At 68.7% G+C, this 14,734-nt stretch overlaps 2 protein-coding genes across 6 annotated transcripts in view; both read left to right on the forward strand.

The window, feature by feature from the left end:
• The window catches only part of DLGAP3 (DLG associated protein 3), a 29,393-nt gene extending 18,402 nt beyond the window's left edge, over window positions 1-10,991 (forward strand). For 4 of the 5 annotated variants that reach the window (XM_030039361.2, XM_030039362.2, XM_030039364.2 and 1 more), the window contains exons 3-12: window positions 1,932-3,015; window positions 4,076-4,281; window positions 4,833-4,947; window positions 5,088-5,322; window positions 5,877-6,217; window positions 6,345-6,430; window positions 7,133-7,557; window positions 7,880-7,971; window positions 8,167-8,310; window positions 8,824-10,991. In XM_030039361.2, coding sequence (XP_029895221.1) covers window positions 1,990-3,015; window positions 4,076-4,281; window positions 4,833-4,947; window positions 5,088-5,322; window positions 5,877-6,217; window positions 6,345-6,430; window positions 7,133-7,557; window positions 7,880-7,971; window positions 8,167-8,310; window positions 8,824-9,042 — 2,889 coding nt within the window. In that variant the 5' untranslated portion in view covers window positions 1,932-1,989 and the 3' untranslated portion in view covers window positions 9,043-10,991. The remainder of the gene's footprint in view (window positions 1-1,931; window positions 3,016-4,075; window positions 4,282-4,832; window positions 4,948-5,087; window positions 5,323-5,876; window positions 6,218-6,344; window positions 6,431-7,132; window positions 7,558-7,879; window positions 7,972-8,166; window positions 8,311-8,823) is intronic. The other variant, XM_030039365.2, reaches the window with a different exon arrangement.
• Window positions 10,992-12,916: 1,925 nt separating this feature from the next.
• SMIM12 (small integral membrane protein 12) lies at window positions 12,917-14,314 on the forward strand. The gene is made up of 2 exons (XM_030039837.2): window positions 12,917-12,990; window positions 13,246-14,314. The coding sequence occupies exon 2, from the start codon at window positions 13,263-13,265 to the stop codon at window positions 13,539-13,541; it is 279 nt and encodes a 92-aa protein (XP_029895697.1). The 5' UTR covers window positions 12,917-12,990; window positions 13,246-13,262; the 3' UTR covers window positions 13,542-14,314.
• Window positions 14,315-14,734: the final 420 nt, after the last annotated feature.

The raw sequence follows: 14,734 nt of genomic DNA on the forward strand, positions 1-14,734 counted from the left end.
CTGCCTGTGCCGCCCACCCAGGACGGGGGAGAGGAGCGGGCTCGGTGGCTTCTCCTGCCCTCTGCGTGTGGCCAGGACGTGGGGACGGGGACCTTGGGCTGCACAGCCTGCGCTGAGACCCACAGGATCGGTCCCGACCCCTTCCCCATCCCCAGGGTACCCGCGGGGGGACCGACTGGTCCCTGGCCGGGGCACAGGTATCCGCGTAGCTTTGGTGAGCTGGTACTGGCGGGGATGTAGCATCCTTCACCATGGCATGTCCCCATCCATTGCCCCTGCTCCGCCAATGCCCGCGGCTGCGGGAGAGCTGCGGCGCTGCCTCGCCGGCACGGCGGCAAAACCCAGCTTTGTTTAATTCCTGCACCTGCTGAGCGCAAAAGCCCGCCGGGCTCGTGGTGACGGGCTGCTCAGCTATTTTGACTCCTTCTTCTCGCCGCAGCGGCAATATTTGGATCAGCTGAGAGCTTCCCTTCCCGAGCAGGAGATGTTAGCTCAGCCTGCGGAGGCAGAGCTGGGGCTGGGAGCCCGTCTGTCTGTCTGTCCGTCCTGCTGCCAATTGCCGGCTCCATCCCAGGGCAGAGGAGGCAGCCCCCTCCCACACCGCTGTGCCCGCTCCTCGTAGCAGCTCTCCCAGGAGGGGAGGCATTTCTTTTTGTAACAGGCTGCAGCATCCTTCAGTTAAGATGCAGCAATTAGGGAGCCTCATTAGAGCAGGAGCGTGATGGTGAGGGTGGGGGGAGAGGCACAGGACCGAGCCATCCAGCCTTGAAGCCGGGAATGAAGGTGACGGTGGAGGCTTATTAGGGCAGACGCGTTCCCCGGGTGCTGCCGTGGCCCCATCTGCCGCTTGCCACCAACATGTGCTTCCCGGCCACCCCCGTGCCCCTCGGGGACCTCCAGCCTCTCTCCCCTCCCGGGGCTCCTTGGGGTACATGGACCCCCCCTCCCCACACACCCCCAGCCCTCCCAGTGTCCCTCGTTTCCAATCCCCACGTGTCTAACGGACCCCATGTGTCGCGGGGACCGTCCCATGGTCACCTTTCCCTGCAGCCGGTCTCGGAGACGGGCTGCCTGCAGCACCCTGCCCAAATATGATAACAAGAGCATTAACGATGCCTGTTAATTAGCTGAGCTACACTGGAGAATAAGTAATTTCCTCATTTACAGTCATACCAAAGGCAGAGCCTTTGAGGGACTGTAAGGAAGACAAACCCCAACGGGTGCACGCAGCTCCAGCGTCCTGGTGGCTGGTGCGGGGCTCAGCCTGGCTCGACGCCGTCTGTCCTCCTGCTTCGGCGTGGGGATGCCCCACACGCAGCATAGCCATCTCCGCTCCCCGGCTCTCCATCCGGGGGGCTGGCGGGGCCGTGGGGGCCGGCAGGGCGGCCGGTCGTGGGTCTCCATCCCACGGCCGGGGCCATGCGGGGAGGATGGGCTGGATGGAGACATCAGAGCGCGGCCCCCCCCGCGCCCCGCGGCAGCTCATTAACGGCTCCATGAATCGCAACGGCTGAAAAACTCAGCCAGAACGGTTTTCCTAATGGAGAAACACTTCATAATATTTGGTGTCGGAGAAGAAAACAAGTTTCTGATGATGGCAGCGTGTCCTCCCTCGCCGTCTGCAGGCCCCATGCTGCCTGCATCGCTGCCGGCGGCGCCTTCTCCTTCCCGCTCCCCCCTTAGTGCTGCCCCCCTCCGAGCAGCCGAGCCGGGGGTGACCCTGGGCGCCCGGCCCCGTGCCCCCACTTGCCCCATGGAGAGCCAGGTTTATGGCACTCCAGCCCAGCTTCACAGGGGCTCAGCCAGGGCTGGATCCTGCCCTGGGAGCTTCCAAGCCCCCTCGGTCGGTTTCCCGCGGGACAGCCCCAACGTTTTGCCGGCGGTGGGGCGCAGAGGGGAGCGTGATGCCGTGCCTGTCCCTGTCCCCACAGATGAGCCCGCAGGGATGACCCTGCAGGATGCCGAGGCTATGGGGTGGGTGCTGACACGATGAAGGGCTACCATGGGGAGCGTAGCCAGGCACAGCCCTCCTCCGGCCACCGCTGCCGCTGCATCCCAGAGGACTGCGAGCACCCCGCCGACTACGTCCAGCACGGCCCCGAGGGCCGGCCGCCGTACCTCCTCAGCCCCAGCGAGCCGTGTTCCCTGGAGCATCCCTACTGCCCGGCGCGGAGCCCCGGCGCGGCCGGCGAGTGCCCGGGCGGTCCCCTGAGCGAGCCGCCCTCCGCCAGCGCCAGCAGCACCTTCCCGAGGATGCACCACGCGCAGCAGCCCTACGACTCCTGCGACGAATGCATGGCGACCGCCCACCCCGCCAGCAAGATCAACCGCCTGCCCCCCACGCTGCTGGACCAGTTCGAGAAGCAGCTGCCGCTGCACCACGACGGCTTCCACACGCTGCAGTACCCCCGGGCCGGCGGCGCCGAGCCCCGCAGCGAGAGCCCCAGCCGCATCCGCCACCTCGTCCACTCCGTCCAGAAGCTCTTCGCCAAGTCCCACTCCCTGGAGGCGCCGGCCAAGCGGGACTACAACGGCGCCAAGATGGACGGCCGCGGGGACGGCTACCACCACCACCACCACCACCACCACCACCATCATCACCACCACCAGTCCCGCCACGGCAAGCGCAGCAAGAGCAAGGACCGCAAGGTGGACTCCCGGCACCGGTCCAAGATGATGGGCTGGTGGAGCTCCGACGACAACCTGGACAGCGACAGCAGCTACATGGTGTCCGGCCGGCACGCTGCCGAGCAGGGCACCCAGTACTGCGTGGACGCTCCCGAAAGTGCCTTCAGAGACTTGACCTTGAAGAGTCTAAAGGGCGGCGGGGAAGGAAAATGCCTGGCCTGCGCCGGCATGTCCATGTCTCTGGACGGCCAGACGCTCAAGAGGAGCGCCTGGCACACCATGACCGTCAGCCAGGCCCGCGAAGCCTACCCCAGCGCCGGCGGCACCGAGAAGACCTTGATGCTTCAGGAAGCAAAGGCCAAAGACCGAGCGTACCAGTACCTGCAGGTGAGGGGGCCAGGCGGGGTGGGGGGGCTGCCGCCCCGGGGACCGCGGCCGGCGATGCCGTGGGGCGAGCGGGGGCTGGCACCCTCCATCCCAGCGGCCCCAGGCGCCGTGGGGATGCTCCAGCTCTGCTCCACGTCCCCAGCGCCCGTGCCCCGTCCCGCGGGGTCCCGTGCCGGTCCCCGCTGTCCCCTCTCTCCGGCAGCGCGAAGCCCCGTCCGCCGTCTCCTGCCCCGTGCCCGCTGGACCTGGGGTCAGACCAGCTCTGTCGGCTCGGGACTGTCGACAGCCCCGCTCCCGCTCCCTCCTGGCGGCTTTTATCCCGCTTGCGCCTGGCCGGGTGCCACCGCCTGCCTCGTCACCGGGCTCCCTTCTAGGTCACCCCCCCCCCCTCCCCTTCCAATTAAAAACTAATTAACTCTTCTCTCCCTTTCCCGGGGGAAGGAGACAGGGAGCGGCAATGCCGCGGTGGCCGGGGGCTGGGGGCGGCCGGGGCCTCTCTCTGCCGGCAGCGGGGGCATCGGGGCAGGGTACCGTCCCCACCGCCCTCCCCGTGGGGGCCAGGGGACACCGTCCCCCTGCTGCAGCCCGGTAAGGACCCCGTAGCGCTAGCGTCAGCGGCGCGTGGCGGGACCAGCGGCCGCTGCGTCAGCCGGGCGGCTGCACTGGCATGGGTGGGATTTGGCCCAGCCGTGCCTGCCGGGCGGGGGGCTGCGAGGTGGGAGCGCCTGCACCGCCCTGCGTTTTAGGATAGGGCCCCCCCCCACGGGGCACGGGGAGCCGTGGCTGTTAGGAGGGATCAGGTCTCCTGGATTTAGGGGTTTTCCCAGGGGGTCAGAACCCCCGGGGTCTGTCCCTGCAGCACTGGGGTGCTGCGGGGAGGGCAGGGGAGCCATGCAGCGCATGCAGCGGCCCTGGGCCGTGCACACGTGCTGGCTTTGGGCCATGCATGCGTGCCAGGCTCGGGCTGGCACGTGCCACGTGGCAGGCGCGGGGCTCGGCCGTGCGTCCCAACCGCGGGACCGCGGCCACCGCGTCCTCCCACGCTTGCCTCCTGCTCCAGGTGCCGCAGGACGAGTGGAGCGGGTACCCAGCGGTGGGCAAGGACGGGGAGATTCCCTGCCGGCGGATGCGCAGCGGCAGCTACATCAAGGCCATGGGCGATGAAGACAGCGCCGACTCGGACGCCAGCGCCAAAATATCGCCCAGGGCAGCCACGCGGCGAGACAGCTACCGCCGCTCCTCCAGCGCCGACCAGGCCAGGACCAAGTAAGGGCTGTCGCCTCCCGGCCCCGTCTCAGCACCGCGGGCAGCAGTGGGACCGTGGGCTGGGGCTCCCCAGGAGGACGAGGCGCATCGTCCTCGCTCACGGCCGCGCTCCCCAGGATGACAAGGGGCGTCGTCCTCACTCACGGCCGCGCTCCCCGGCGCAGCAGCACCGAGCCCTGCCCCTTGGCGGGCACCGGAGGGGACGTGGCTGTGCTGGGCTTCGGGGTGGGACCCGCTGCTGCAGCCCCGTGCAGAGGTTGGGGAGAAGATGCACGTTTGAAAGGAGACAACTGGGATGTGCCCCAGTCCCGGTGGGTGACAGGCTGGCTCCTCGTCCCTGGCCCCGCGTCCCAGAGCGGGCACGTAGCCCTCTGGCGGCCCCGCACCGCTGGGGGACGGCTCCGTACCCCCAGGACAGCGTTTTGGGGCAGTTAGGAGTGGGGACAGCGGCGGTGGCCGGCGGGAGCATCGCCGCAGCTGCGTTTCCAAATGCTCTGCTTGAATGTGTTGCTTTTGGTGCGATCCCTTCTATTCCCACTGTCTCTCATTAGGTTTGCAAGTAGGCACTATTCTGATTCATATATCTGTAACTGTCCCAGCTGCTGCACGCCACCGCGAATGCTCCCGCGGGGACAGGGCTACGGGCGTTCCTTCACCACCGGCCAGGTAGGGTCCCATGTCACGGGCGCTGTGGGGCAGGTTGGGGCACGGGGGGGGGGGGGGGGGCAGCGGATGTCCCTCTGAGCATCTCCTGCCCCGCTCGACCCCGGCTCACCGCCCCCAGCCTCACCCGCCGCTCTCCCCAGATCAACGACGAGCTCAACCACCAGTTCGAGGCCGTCTGCGAGTCGGTTTTCGGCGAGGTGGAGTCGCAGGCCGTGGAGGCGCTGGACCTGCCCGGCTGCTTCCGCATGCGGAGCCACAGCTACCTGCGGGCCATCCAGGCGGGCTGCTCCCAGGACGACGACTGCCTCTCGCTCTTCTCCATGTCGGCCCCCGCCGGGCCGCCCATCACCAGCAGCATCCTGAAGCCCAGCACTTGTGAGTCCCGGGGGTTGGCGGGGGCTCGGCCGCGTGAGGGACCCCCGCATCTCCCTGCCTGCAAACCTGGGCACCTGCCACGGGCTGCCGCTGCCCCCCCTCCTGCCCCGCGCAGCCCCCCGGCACAAGGCGTGAGCGTCCCGCTCAGGGCACGAGCATCCCGCTCCCAGCTCAGCACCGGCGCAGGGCATGAGCATCCTGCCTGTGGCTCAGTCCCGTTCAGGGGGCCGCTCTGTGGTCCCAGCACCCATCTGCCGTTCCCTCCTTCCCTCCACTTCTGTCCCCATCTCTGTCCCTTGCTGGGTGCTGCAGTGGCGTGGCCAGCGTGGGTCTGGGGTGGTTTCCGATCCCTTTCTGGGGATAAACCGGCCAAACAGTCCCTCTGAGCTCCAGCCGGGATCTCAGCCAGCTGAGGTGCAAACCCCGCGGGGCTGCGAGCCCTGCGCCGCGGGAGGAGGCAGGCAGCGTTCCCCCGGGGCCCCTGTTCGTGGCGGGAAATAAGCCAGTGTCTGTGTTTTCACGTGCCTTTTCATCCTGCGCCTCTCCCACAACAGCCTTCAGTTACAGAAAAGCTCCACCTCCCATCCCTCCAGGAACCAAAGCCAAACCCCTCATCTCCGTCACGGCGCAGAGCAGCACCGAGTCCACCCACGAGAGCTACCTGCCCGGCGAGGTCGCCCGCAGCCCCGCATGGTCCAAAGATGCCGCGGCCCGCTGCAACTCGGCCGAGAGCCTGGAGAGCTCCAAGGTGACGGCCGTGGCCCTCGACCTGCCTCCGGTCCAGCCCCGCGCCGCTCCCAAGCCCTCCACGCTCATCATCAAGGCCATCCCCGGCCGGGAGGAGCTGAGGAGCTTGGCTCGGCAGAGAAAGTGGCGCCCGTCCATCGGCGTTCAGGTGGGCTTCGCTCCTCCCTGCGGGCTCCGAGCCGGCTCTGAGCCTGCCCGAGCGGCGTGGGCGACGGTGAGCCGCTGCACCGCGTCTCGGGGCTGCCCTCCAGCGCTCTCCCTCTGCCCCTCGGCAGGTCGAGGCCATCTCCGACTCGGATACAGAGAGCCGGAGCCAGAGGGAGTTCCACTCCATCGGAGTGCAGGTGGAGGAGGACAAAAGGTACCGCGCGGCTGGGCTGGGCTGAGACCTGCCACGCTCGCTGCACTGGGGGATTGGGTCCCCTCGGGACTCCCTGAGCTCTGCTTGCCACCGCTGCCCAAAGCATCTTTTCTCTCTCTCCTCCGGCTGAGACCCCCAGAGCTCTGCATCATCCCCATCCCAGGCCGGTTGCCCCCACCTGGGGCAGGATCTGGCCTTCCCTTTGCCCTTGCACCTCGCTGCTGCAAACGGGCTGTCCGGGGAAGGGGGTCCCCTGCTCGGGTCTCCTCCGCTGGGGCTCGGCCCTGAGCTTTGAGCCTGGCCCAGGCACGGATGAAACCTTTGGGCTTTTCTGCAGCTAAACATGACATTTTGGCTGGGGTGGGAGTGCCACGTGCCGGGACCTGCACGGCCCGCCGGAGGGGAACTCCGGCAACGTGCCCACGCAGCTCCGGTGCACGCTTCTCTCCATCCTCGGTCCAGCACCGGTAGCCATGGAAACGGGCTAAGAGCAGAGGAGATGAGGGACTGGCAGGTTGCGGCTGCTCAGGGCTGTCCCCGCGGCCCCGAATGCTCCGGGATCCAGACCGGCATCCCCAGCCCCATCCTACCTGCGGGCATCCCTCACGCCGCCCCTGCCCGCCATGGTACCCGGTGGGGGACGGGGCACCGGGGCTGCCCTCGCTGGCTGCGAGGGTCCCCACGTGCTCTCGCTCTCCGCAGGCGAGCACGCTTCAAGCGCTCCAACAGCGTGACGGCGGGTGTGCAGGCGGACCTGGAGCTGGAGGGCTTCACCGGCCTGGCCGTGGCCACCGAGGACAAAGCCCTGCAGTTCGGGCGCCCTTTCCAGCGGCATTCCTCGGAGCCTGAGTCCGGCCGGCAGTACGCGGTGTACAAGACGGTGCACACGCAGGGGCAGTGGGCGTACCGGGAGGATTACCAGCTCCAGTACGACACGGTGGAGGTGCCCCGGCGGGATGCCTGGATGGAGCGGGGCTCCCGCAGCCTCCCCGACTCCGGCCGTGCCTCCCCCTGCCACCGCGACGGGGAATGGTTCATCAAACTGCTGCAGGCGGAGGTGGAGAAGATGGAGGGCTGGTGCCAGCAGATGGAGAGGGAGGCCGAGGACTACGACCTGCCGGAGGAGAGTGAGTCGGGGAGGTCTGCGGGGTTGGGAGGGACTGGGGGTCCTGTTGAGCTGGGGGGGGGGCACAGCCATGGTCCTGCGGTGCTCCCACCTTGGAGCATCTCCCCTGCCAAGGTTAAAGAGGTTGGGTGGGGACAAGAAACACCGGGAAACCCTCTGGGACTAGTGGGGTCTGGAGGAGGGAGGAGATGCCACATGGTTTGGGGGGGGGTCCAAGCTGTCCGGGCTGTCCCGCTGACCCCAAGGGGGTGCAGGTTCCCCTCGTGCAGGGGAGACGTTCCGTGCCCCATGCGAGGGCTGACTGTCTGCTCTCCCCCCGCCAGTCCTGGAGAAGATCCGGAGCGCCGTGGGCAGCGCCCAGCTCCTCATGTCCCAGAAGGTGCAGCAGTTTTACCGCCTCTGCCAGCAGAACATGGTGAGCGCCAGGGACAGCCACGGCAGGTGGGGGGTCTCGTATCCTTAGCCAGTGGAAAAGGGACTTTGTAACGCCGTGGGGGAGAACGGGACAGAGAGCTGCCCCAGCAGCGTGGAGGTGGGATGGCCACGTGGGCAGCAGAGCCGAGGTCCCGCAGGCGGACGTGGATGACACTCTGCCCCTCTGTCCCCATAGGATCCCAACGCGTTCCCCGTGCCCACCTTCCAAGACCTGGCCGGCTTCTGGGACCTCCTGCAGCTCTCCATTGAGGACGTCAGCATGAAGTTTGCAGAGCTCCAGCAGCTCAAGGCCAATGGGTGGAAGATCGTGGAGCCCAAGGTAAGGGCAGGGCTCTGCCGCTGGCACTTGTCCCCTGTCACCTCTCCCTCCTTCCTCCTCCCCAAGCACATCTGCGCCCAAACCGCCGCTGCCGGGCTGTCGCTGGCAGCTGCTTTTAGCAAACACTTGAAAAACAGAGCTGGAAAAAAAACAAGGCTAAAGAAGGGGCTGTTCCCCCGCCGCGGTCTCACGGATGGCTCGCTGGGCATTTCTGGGCAGCGCTGCCCACGAAGGGCCGGGCAGGGTCTCGGCACGGGCAGGGGCAGCGCGCTGCGGACACCTTCACGCCTGCGCAGGCGGACGAAGGGACGCGCGGCCCTGCCTCGCGCCTCGCTGCGGTGCAGGACGGGCGCGGGGCCGTCTCGCTGCGGCTTTGGCTTCGCCACCCGCGGCAGCGCCGTGCACGGAGATGCACGTCTCACGCGCCCGCTGGCCGTGCCGAGCCCGCCGGGACGCCTGTTCCCCGGAGGTCCTGGCCCCGTGCCCGCCCTGAAGCCCCCGTTATCTGTGCAGGAGGAGAAGAAGGTGCCTCCCCCGATACCAAAGAAGCCGCCACGCTCCAAGGTGCACCCGGTGAAGGAGCGCTCCTTGGACTCGGTGGACCGGCAGCGGCAGGAGGCCCGCAAGCGGCTCCTGGCAGCCAAGCGAGCTGCCTCCTTCCGCCAGAGCTCGGCCACCGAAAGCGCGGACAGCATTGAGATCTACATCCCCGAGGCGCAGACCCGGCTGTGACCGCAGCCTCCGCTTTTCTACCCGGACTGGACGGCGCGGCCGTAGCTCACTGTGATGGGGGGCCGCGGGGACACCCTGGGGCAGCTCTTGGCCCCACTCACAGCTTCTCTCTTTTCTATCTTAGACCTTTCGTGGATCCGACGGCGGGTGAACGCAAGCCCGGTTCTGCCCCGTCCCGTTGCCCCCCGCCCGCATGCCCCTGCCAGCCTCTCCCGGGGTCCGGGGCTCTCCCTCCCTCTGCCCTCCCTGGGGCCGTGTCCCAGCTCTCTGTCCCCTTCCCCCCCCCCCCAGCCCTTCTGCAACCCCCCCCCCCCCCTCAGCCTGCATCCCAACCGAAAGAGAGGTGACCCTCAGCCCCCGGCCCCACCGGGCTGGAGGGGAGGGGGCTGCAGGCAGGCCCCCCCCCGCCTCTCTGTACTCAGTGCAATCCCCCAGCGTGTGGCGGGGACGGGCCCCCCCCCCCAGTCCCCGCCTGGCCAGAGCCCCCCCCCAGCCCCGCTCCCCGGCCCTGCCGGCACGAGGCTTTGGGACGCGGTGGGGACAAGGGGCTCCCCCGTGGCTGCCCCTGCCTGCCTCTGGCTCGGGTGCCACGGGGCTCCTTCCCCTCTATACATATATAAATATAACCTGAGGAATAAACCAGAAACTACACGTGACCAGCGCTGTGTTCTGGCTGGTGGGACAGACCAGAGCAGCAGAAACCCCCCCCACCCCGGTCACGGCGAGCCGCCCCGCTTCCCTCGCACGGAGCATCGCGACGCGCTTCTCCCCGCTCGGCCCTTCCTTCTTCCCCATCGGTCTGTCCCTCCATCCGTCTGTCCTTCCCTCCTGCCAGCCTGGAGTCTGGGAGCACCTCTGCAGCGTGGCACTAGCCGGGGGTGGGGGATACGGTCCCCCCCGTGCCTCGTCGCCGGTGGGAGCTGCTTCCCTGGTGTGCGAGCGGGGTGGTAGTGGTGGGGAGACCCGACCGCAGCCTTTTTGCACCCACAGTGCCAGGGACCGTGGCGGCTTTGCCCCGGGCCGGGCTTGGCACCGGCGGGTGGGATGGGAGCGTGGACGCGGCCAGCAGCTGCCCCTTGAGTGTGGGGCTGCTAGAGATCGCCCTGGGGGGGGGTCCCCCTTCTCCCCGAGCTCCTGGTGCCCCGCGGGGATGGGGCACCCCAGGATAGGGCTGTCGTGCGCCTGGTTCCCCTACGGGGCCAAGGGACGCGCCGGGATGCTGCTCATCCCAGCTCCTCCATCGCTGTGCACAGACCCGGGAGCAGGGTGGGGGGGGTCCCCAAAGGTCCCCTCCAGGGCAGAGCAGCGTGGCGGGGCAGGAGGCTGCGTCTGCCCCATCCCTGTCCCTATCCCCATCCCCGGTCCCTGTCCAAGCATCCTGTCCCCCCCAGTGTCCCTTTTGGTGGCAGAAGGGGGGGAGGACCCCGTCCTGTCCCCCACCCCGCTACGCCAGCAGCCCCACACAGCATCACCAGCCACCCCCCAGGCAGGGCCAGTGGGTGCCGGGTAGCTCCCAAAATCCAGGGCCAAACCTCGCCCGGTGCCCTCGGGCAGGGCGGTGGGATCGGAGGCAGCTGGGGGGGGGGGGGGCCCAGCTCGTGCCCCCCATGTAGCAGGGGAGGCCGGGGCCAAGCAGGCGGACGCCTCGCTGGGGGTCCCTCGCTCCGGGGGGGTCTGTTGGTGCTAAACACCTCCGGGACGGCAGCGCCCGCTCAGCCACCCGAGGCCCTTTCCCACCCCGCTCCCCCCCCCCAACACCCCGGATTTAGGGATGTGCCTGGGAAGGGCCCCCCCCGGGCCCCCACCCCGGCCAGCGCCGTGCAGTGACCGTGACACGTGGCTCCCTTTTTATTGTAACGAACCGCCGCAATTAATAAAGATGACTTTGGTTACTCCGGGCCAGCGGCCACCTCCCCGCGGGGACACGGCCGGTGCCGGGGCTCGCCTTTCCCCCGTCTATAGCCCCTTTGTGTTCGTGGGGTGGGAGGGGGTGTCCGTGGGGTGGGAGGGGGTGTCTGTGGGTGTGAGGGGGTGGTCGGGTGTGTGGAGGGGGTGTCCGTGGTGTGGGAGGGGGCTGTCTGTGGGGTGGGAGGAGGGGTGGTCCTGTGGGGTGGAGGGGGGTGTCCGTGTGGGGGTAGGGGGGTAATGTCGTGGGGTGTGAGGTGGTGTCCTGTGGGGTGGGAGAGGGGTGTCCGTGGGGTGGGAGGGGGTGTCTGTGGGGTGGGGAGGAGGGGGTGTCCGTGGGGTGGGAGGGGGTGTCCTGGTGGGGTGGAGAGGGTGTGTACTGTGGGTGGGAGAGGGGTGTCCGTGGGTGGGAGGGGGTTCTGTGGGTGGTAGAGAAGGGGTGTCCGTGGGGTGGGAGGGGGTGTCTGTGGGTGGGAGAGGGGTGTCCGTGGGTGGGAGGGGGTGTCTGTGGGTGGGAGAGGGGTGTCCGTGGGTGGGAGGGGGTGTCTGTGGGGTGGGAGGGGGTGTCTGTGGGTGGGAGGGGGGTCCGTGGGTGGGAGGGGGTGTCTGTGGGGTGGGAGGGGGTGTCCGTGGGTGGAGAGGGTGTCCGTGGGTGGGAGGGGGTGTCTGTGTGGGAGGGGTGTCCGTGTGTGGGAGGGGTGTCTGTGTGTGAGGAGGGGTGTCCGTTGGGGGGTGGAGGGGTGTCTTGGGTGGGTGTCCGGGGTGGAGGGGGTGTCCTGTGGGTGGGAGGGGGTGTCTGTGGGTGGGAGAGGGGTGTCCGTGGGTGGGAGGGGGGTGTCTGTGGGTGGGAGGGGGTGTCTGTGGGTGGGAGAGGGGTGTCCGTGGGTGGGAGGGGGTGTCTGTGGGTGGGAGAGGGGGGGTCCGTGGGTGGGAGGGGGTGTCTGTGGGGTGGGAGGGGGTGTCCGTGGGTGGGAGAGGGGTGTCTGTGGGGTGGGAGGGGGTGTCCGTGGGTGGGAGAGGGGTGTCCGTGGGTGGGAGGGGGTGTCTGTGGGGTGGGAGGGGTGTCCGTGGGTGGAGGGGGTGTCTGTGGGGTGGGAGGGGGTGTCGTGGAGAGGGTTGTCTGTGGGGTGGGAGGGGTGTCCGTGGGGTGGGTGGGGGGTTCCGTGGGTGGGAGGGGTGTCTGTGTGGAGGGGGTGTCGTGGGTGGGAGGGGGTGTCTGTGGGGGGGGAGGGGGGGTGTCCGTGGGTGGGGGGGGGGTCCGTGGGTGGGAGGGGTGTCCGTGGGTGGGAGGGGGTGTCCGTGGTGGGAGAGGGGTGTCCGTGGGTGGGAGGGGGTGTCTGTGGGGTGGGAGGGGGTGTCCGTGGGTGGGAGGGGGTGTCTGTGGGGTGGGAGGGGGTGTCTGTGGGTGGGAGAGGGGTGTCTGTGGGGTGGGAGGGGGTGTCCGTGGGGTGGGTGGGGGGTGTCCGTGGGGTGGGAGAGGGGTGTCCGTGGGGTGGGAGGGGGTGTCTGTGGGGTGGGAGGGGGTGTCTGTGGGTGGGAGAGGGGTGTCCGTGGGTGGGAGGGGGTGTCCGTGGGTGGGAGAGGGGTGTCCGTGGGGCGGGAGGGGGTGTCCGTGGGGCGGGAGAGGGTCTCTCGCTGGCGCAGGAGCAGATCTCCCTGGAGGGTGGCTGGGGGGTGTCCGCAGGTCCCCCCGTGGGTCTCCCCCCGTGGGTGTCCCCGTGGCCCTTTCCCTCTGCATCTCCCCGTGGGTGCCTCCAGGTGGCTCTCTCCCCGGCGTTCCCTCTCCGTGGGTCACGCCCTGGGTGTCTCCCCGTCCCCCCCGTGGGTCCGTCTCTGTCCCCCCCCCCCCGCTCCGTGGGTCTCCCCGCGGGGCGGCCTCAGCCGGGGCCGCTCCTCCAAGCGCCGCCGATCCGGCGCTGTCCGCCAGGGGGCAGCACCGCCCCGCCGGGCCTCGGGGGCCGCTGGCTGGGCCGCGCTACCGCTGACCGGAAGGGGCGGGGCGGCGACGGCGGCGGCGGCGGCGGCGGCGGCGGCCGGGCCCAGGTGAGCGGCGGCCGCCGGGGGCTCGGTCCGGGTCCGGGTCCGGGTCCGGCGGCAGGGAAGCCCCGCGGGGGCCGGGCGGGGGTCCCGGTGTCGGCCCAGGCGGGTCCCGGTTCCCTGTGGGTCAGTGCTGAGGACCCGGTGCGGCCCGCCCCGGTGCGGCCTTGCCCGCCGGAGCCTCTCCCGGGCGTTAACCAGCCCGCAGGCCTCCGGGGGTCCGGGCCCGGCTTGTGACCGCCCCGTTTCGCCCTCTGCTAGGCGCAGCCCCCGGCACCATGTGGTCCGTGCTGTGGGCGGCCGTGCGCTCCAAGGCCCCGTACGTCACCTTCCCGGTGGCCTTCGTGGTGGGGCTGGTGGGCTATCACCTGGAGTGGTTCCTCCGTGGGGACCCCCCGCCCGCGGCCGAGGAGGAGAAGAGCATCTCGGAGCAGCGGGAGGACCGCAAGCTGCAAGAGATCGCGGGCAAGGACCTGACCAAGGTGGTGAGCCTGAAGGAGAAGCTCGAGTTCGCCCCTCGGGCCGTGCTGAACAGGAACCGCCCGGAAAAAAGTTAATAAAGTTGTTTGGGCAAACGCGGCGCCCTAGAGCGACTGTCCCTGGGGCTGGAGCCGGCTGCCGGAGGGCTGTGGCCCGCAGCACCATGCTGGGGACTCCCCTGTTGCCTGCACATCTTCCAGCAGCGTGCTTCCTGCACCGGGCCGTATCTGGGCAATATGCTGTGCCCACTGCTGCTCTTCACTCCCCCGGGGCCCTCCGGAGGGTCAGGGTTTGCCCACCCCACGGATGCGCTCGAGACACAGCACCCAAACCTCTTCCTTTGTGGCAAAGCAGGCAGGGAACCATGCTTTGGACGTGGAACGTGTCTGAAACTCATCAGCTCTCGGCCTGTCCTGGCCCCTGAACCACAAAACCCTCTCAGCTTGGTTCCACCCACATCTCTTTAGGTTTGGTTTCTTCCATGGCGTGAAGACAGAAGAAGCTTGGACCTGAGTGACGTGGGGTTGGGGTCAGGTTAACCGCCTGGGGCGGGAGGACCTGCCGTCCTGCTTACAGCTCTCCCGTGGCTCTTTGTGAACCCCGACCACAGCACCATGTTACTGCGTTATGCCTACGGGAGCCTGAGCAGCAGTGGAGATCTCTGGGGAAGTCCTCTCTGCATCATCCCCAGGCTTCGCAGCGAGGAAGAGGGACAGGGGGAGGTGGAAGTCCTGGCCTTGCTTCCGTCGTGGAGCTCAGAGCGTGGTGGTGGCTCTGGGCTGGCATGTAGAGAGCGGGGAGATCTCTGCCTTGTACGGGAACAGCCAGAATAAACTTCTGTCAGTCCTTGGCCCTCTGTGTCGTCTGCATCAGCACCTGGCCCCAACCCTGGCTCAGCGTTTTTCTGCTCCCCATGTTTTCAAGAAGCAACTCCTTCTACAATGGGAGAAATGCCATCGTTGTCCCTGGCTGGGCACTGACCTTGGGGCCTGGCAACAGGGTGGCGGGCAGGAAGGAGGGGGAGGCACCGAAATCCCAGCCCGTGCTGTGCTTGTGCCTCCCTCCTGGCTCACCCGGCCACGTCATTTGCTTCCCTTCGACCTCCTTATCTAGACAAGAAGGGCTGTGGCAGTGCCGGGTGGGGTCCCAGCGGACAGGGAGGGTCCCACTGGGCTGCTGAGCAGGGCAGCCCATGGCGGGAGAGACTGGCAGCAAGCACTGGGCACCGGTGTCCGGTGTCCCATCCAGCCTCAGGCATCACCGGCACAGC

Source organism: Aquila chrysaetos, chromosome 16 (assembly GCF_900496995.4).
Source record: "Aquila chrysaetos chrysaetos chromosome 16, bAquChr1.4, whole genome shotgun sequence".
Lineage (NCBI taxonomy): Eukaryota > Metazoa > Chordata > Aves > Accipitriformes > Accipitridae > Aquila > Aquila chrysaetos.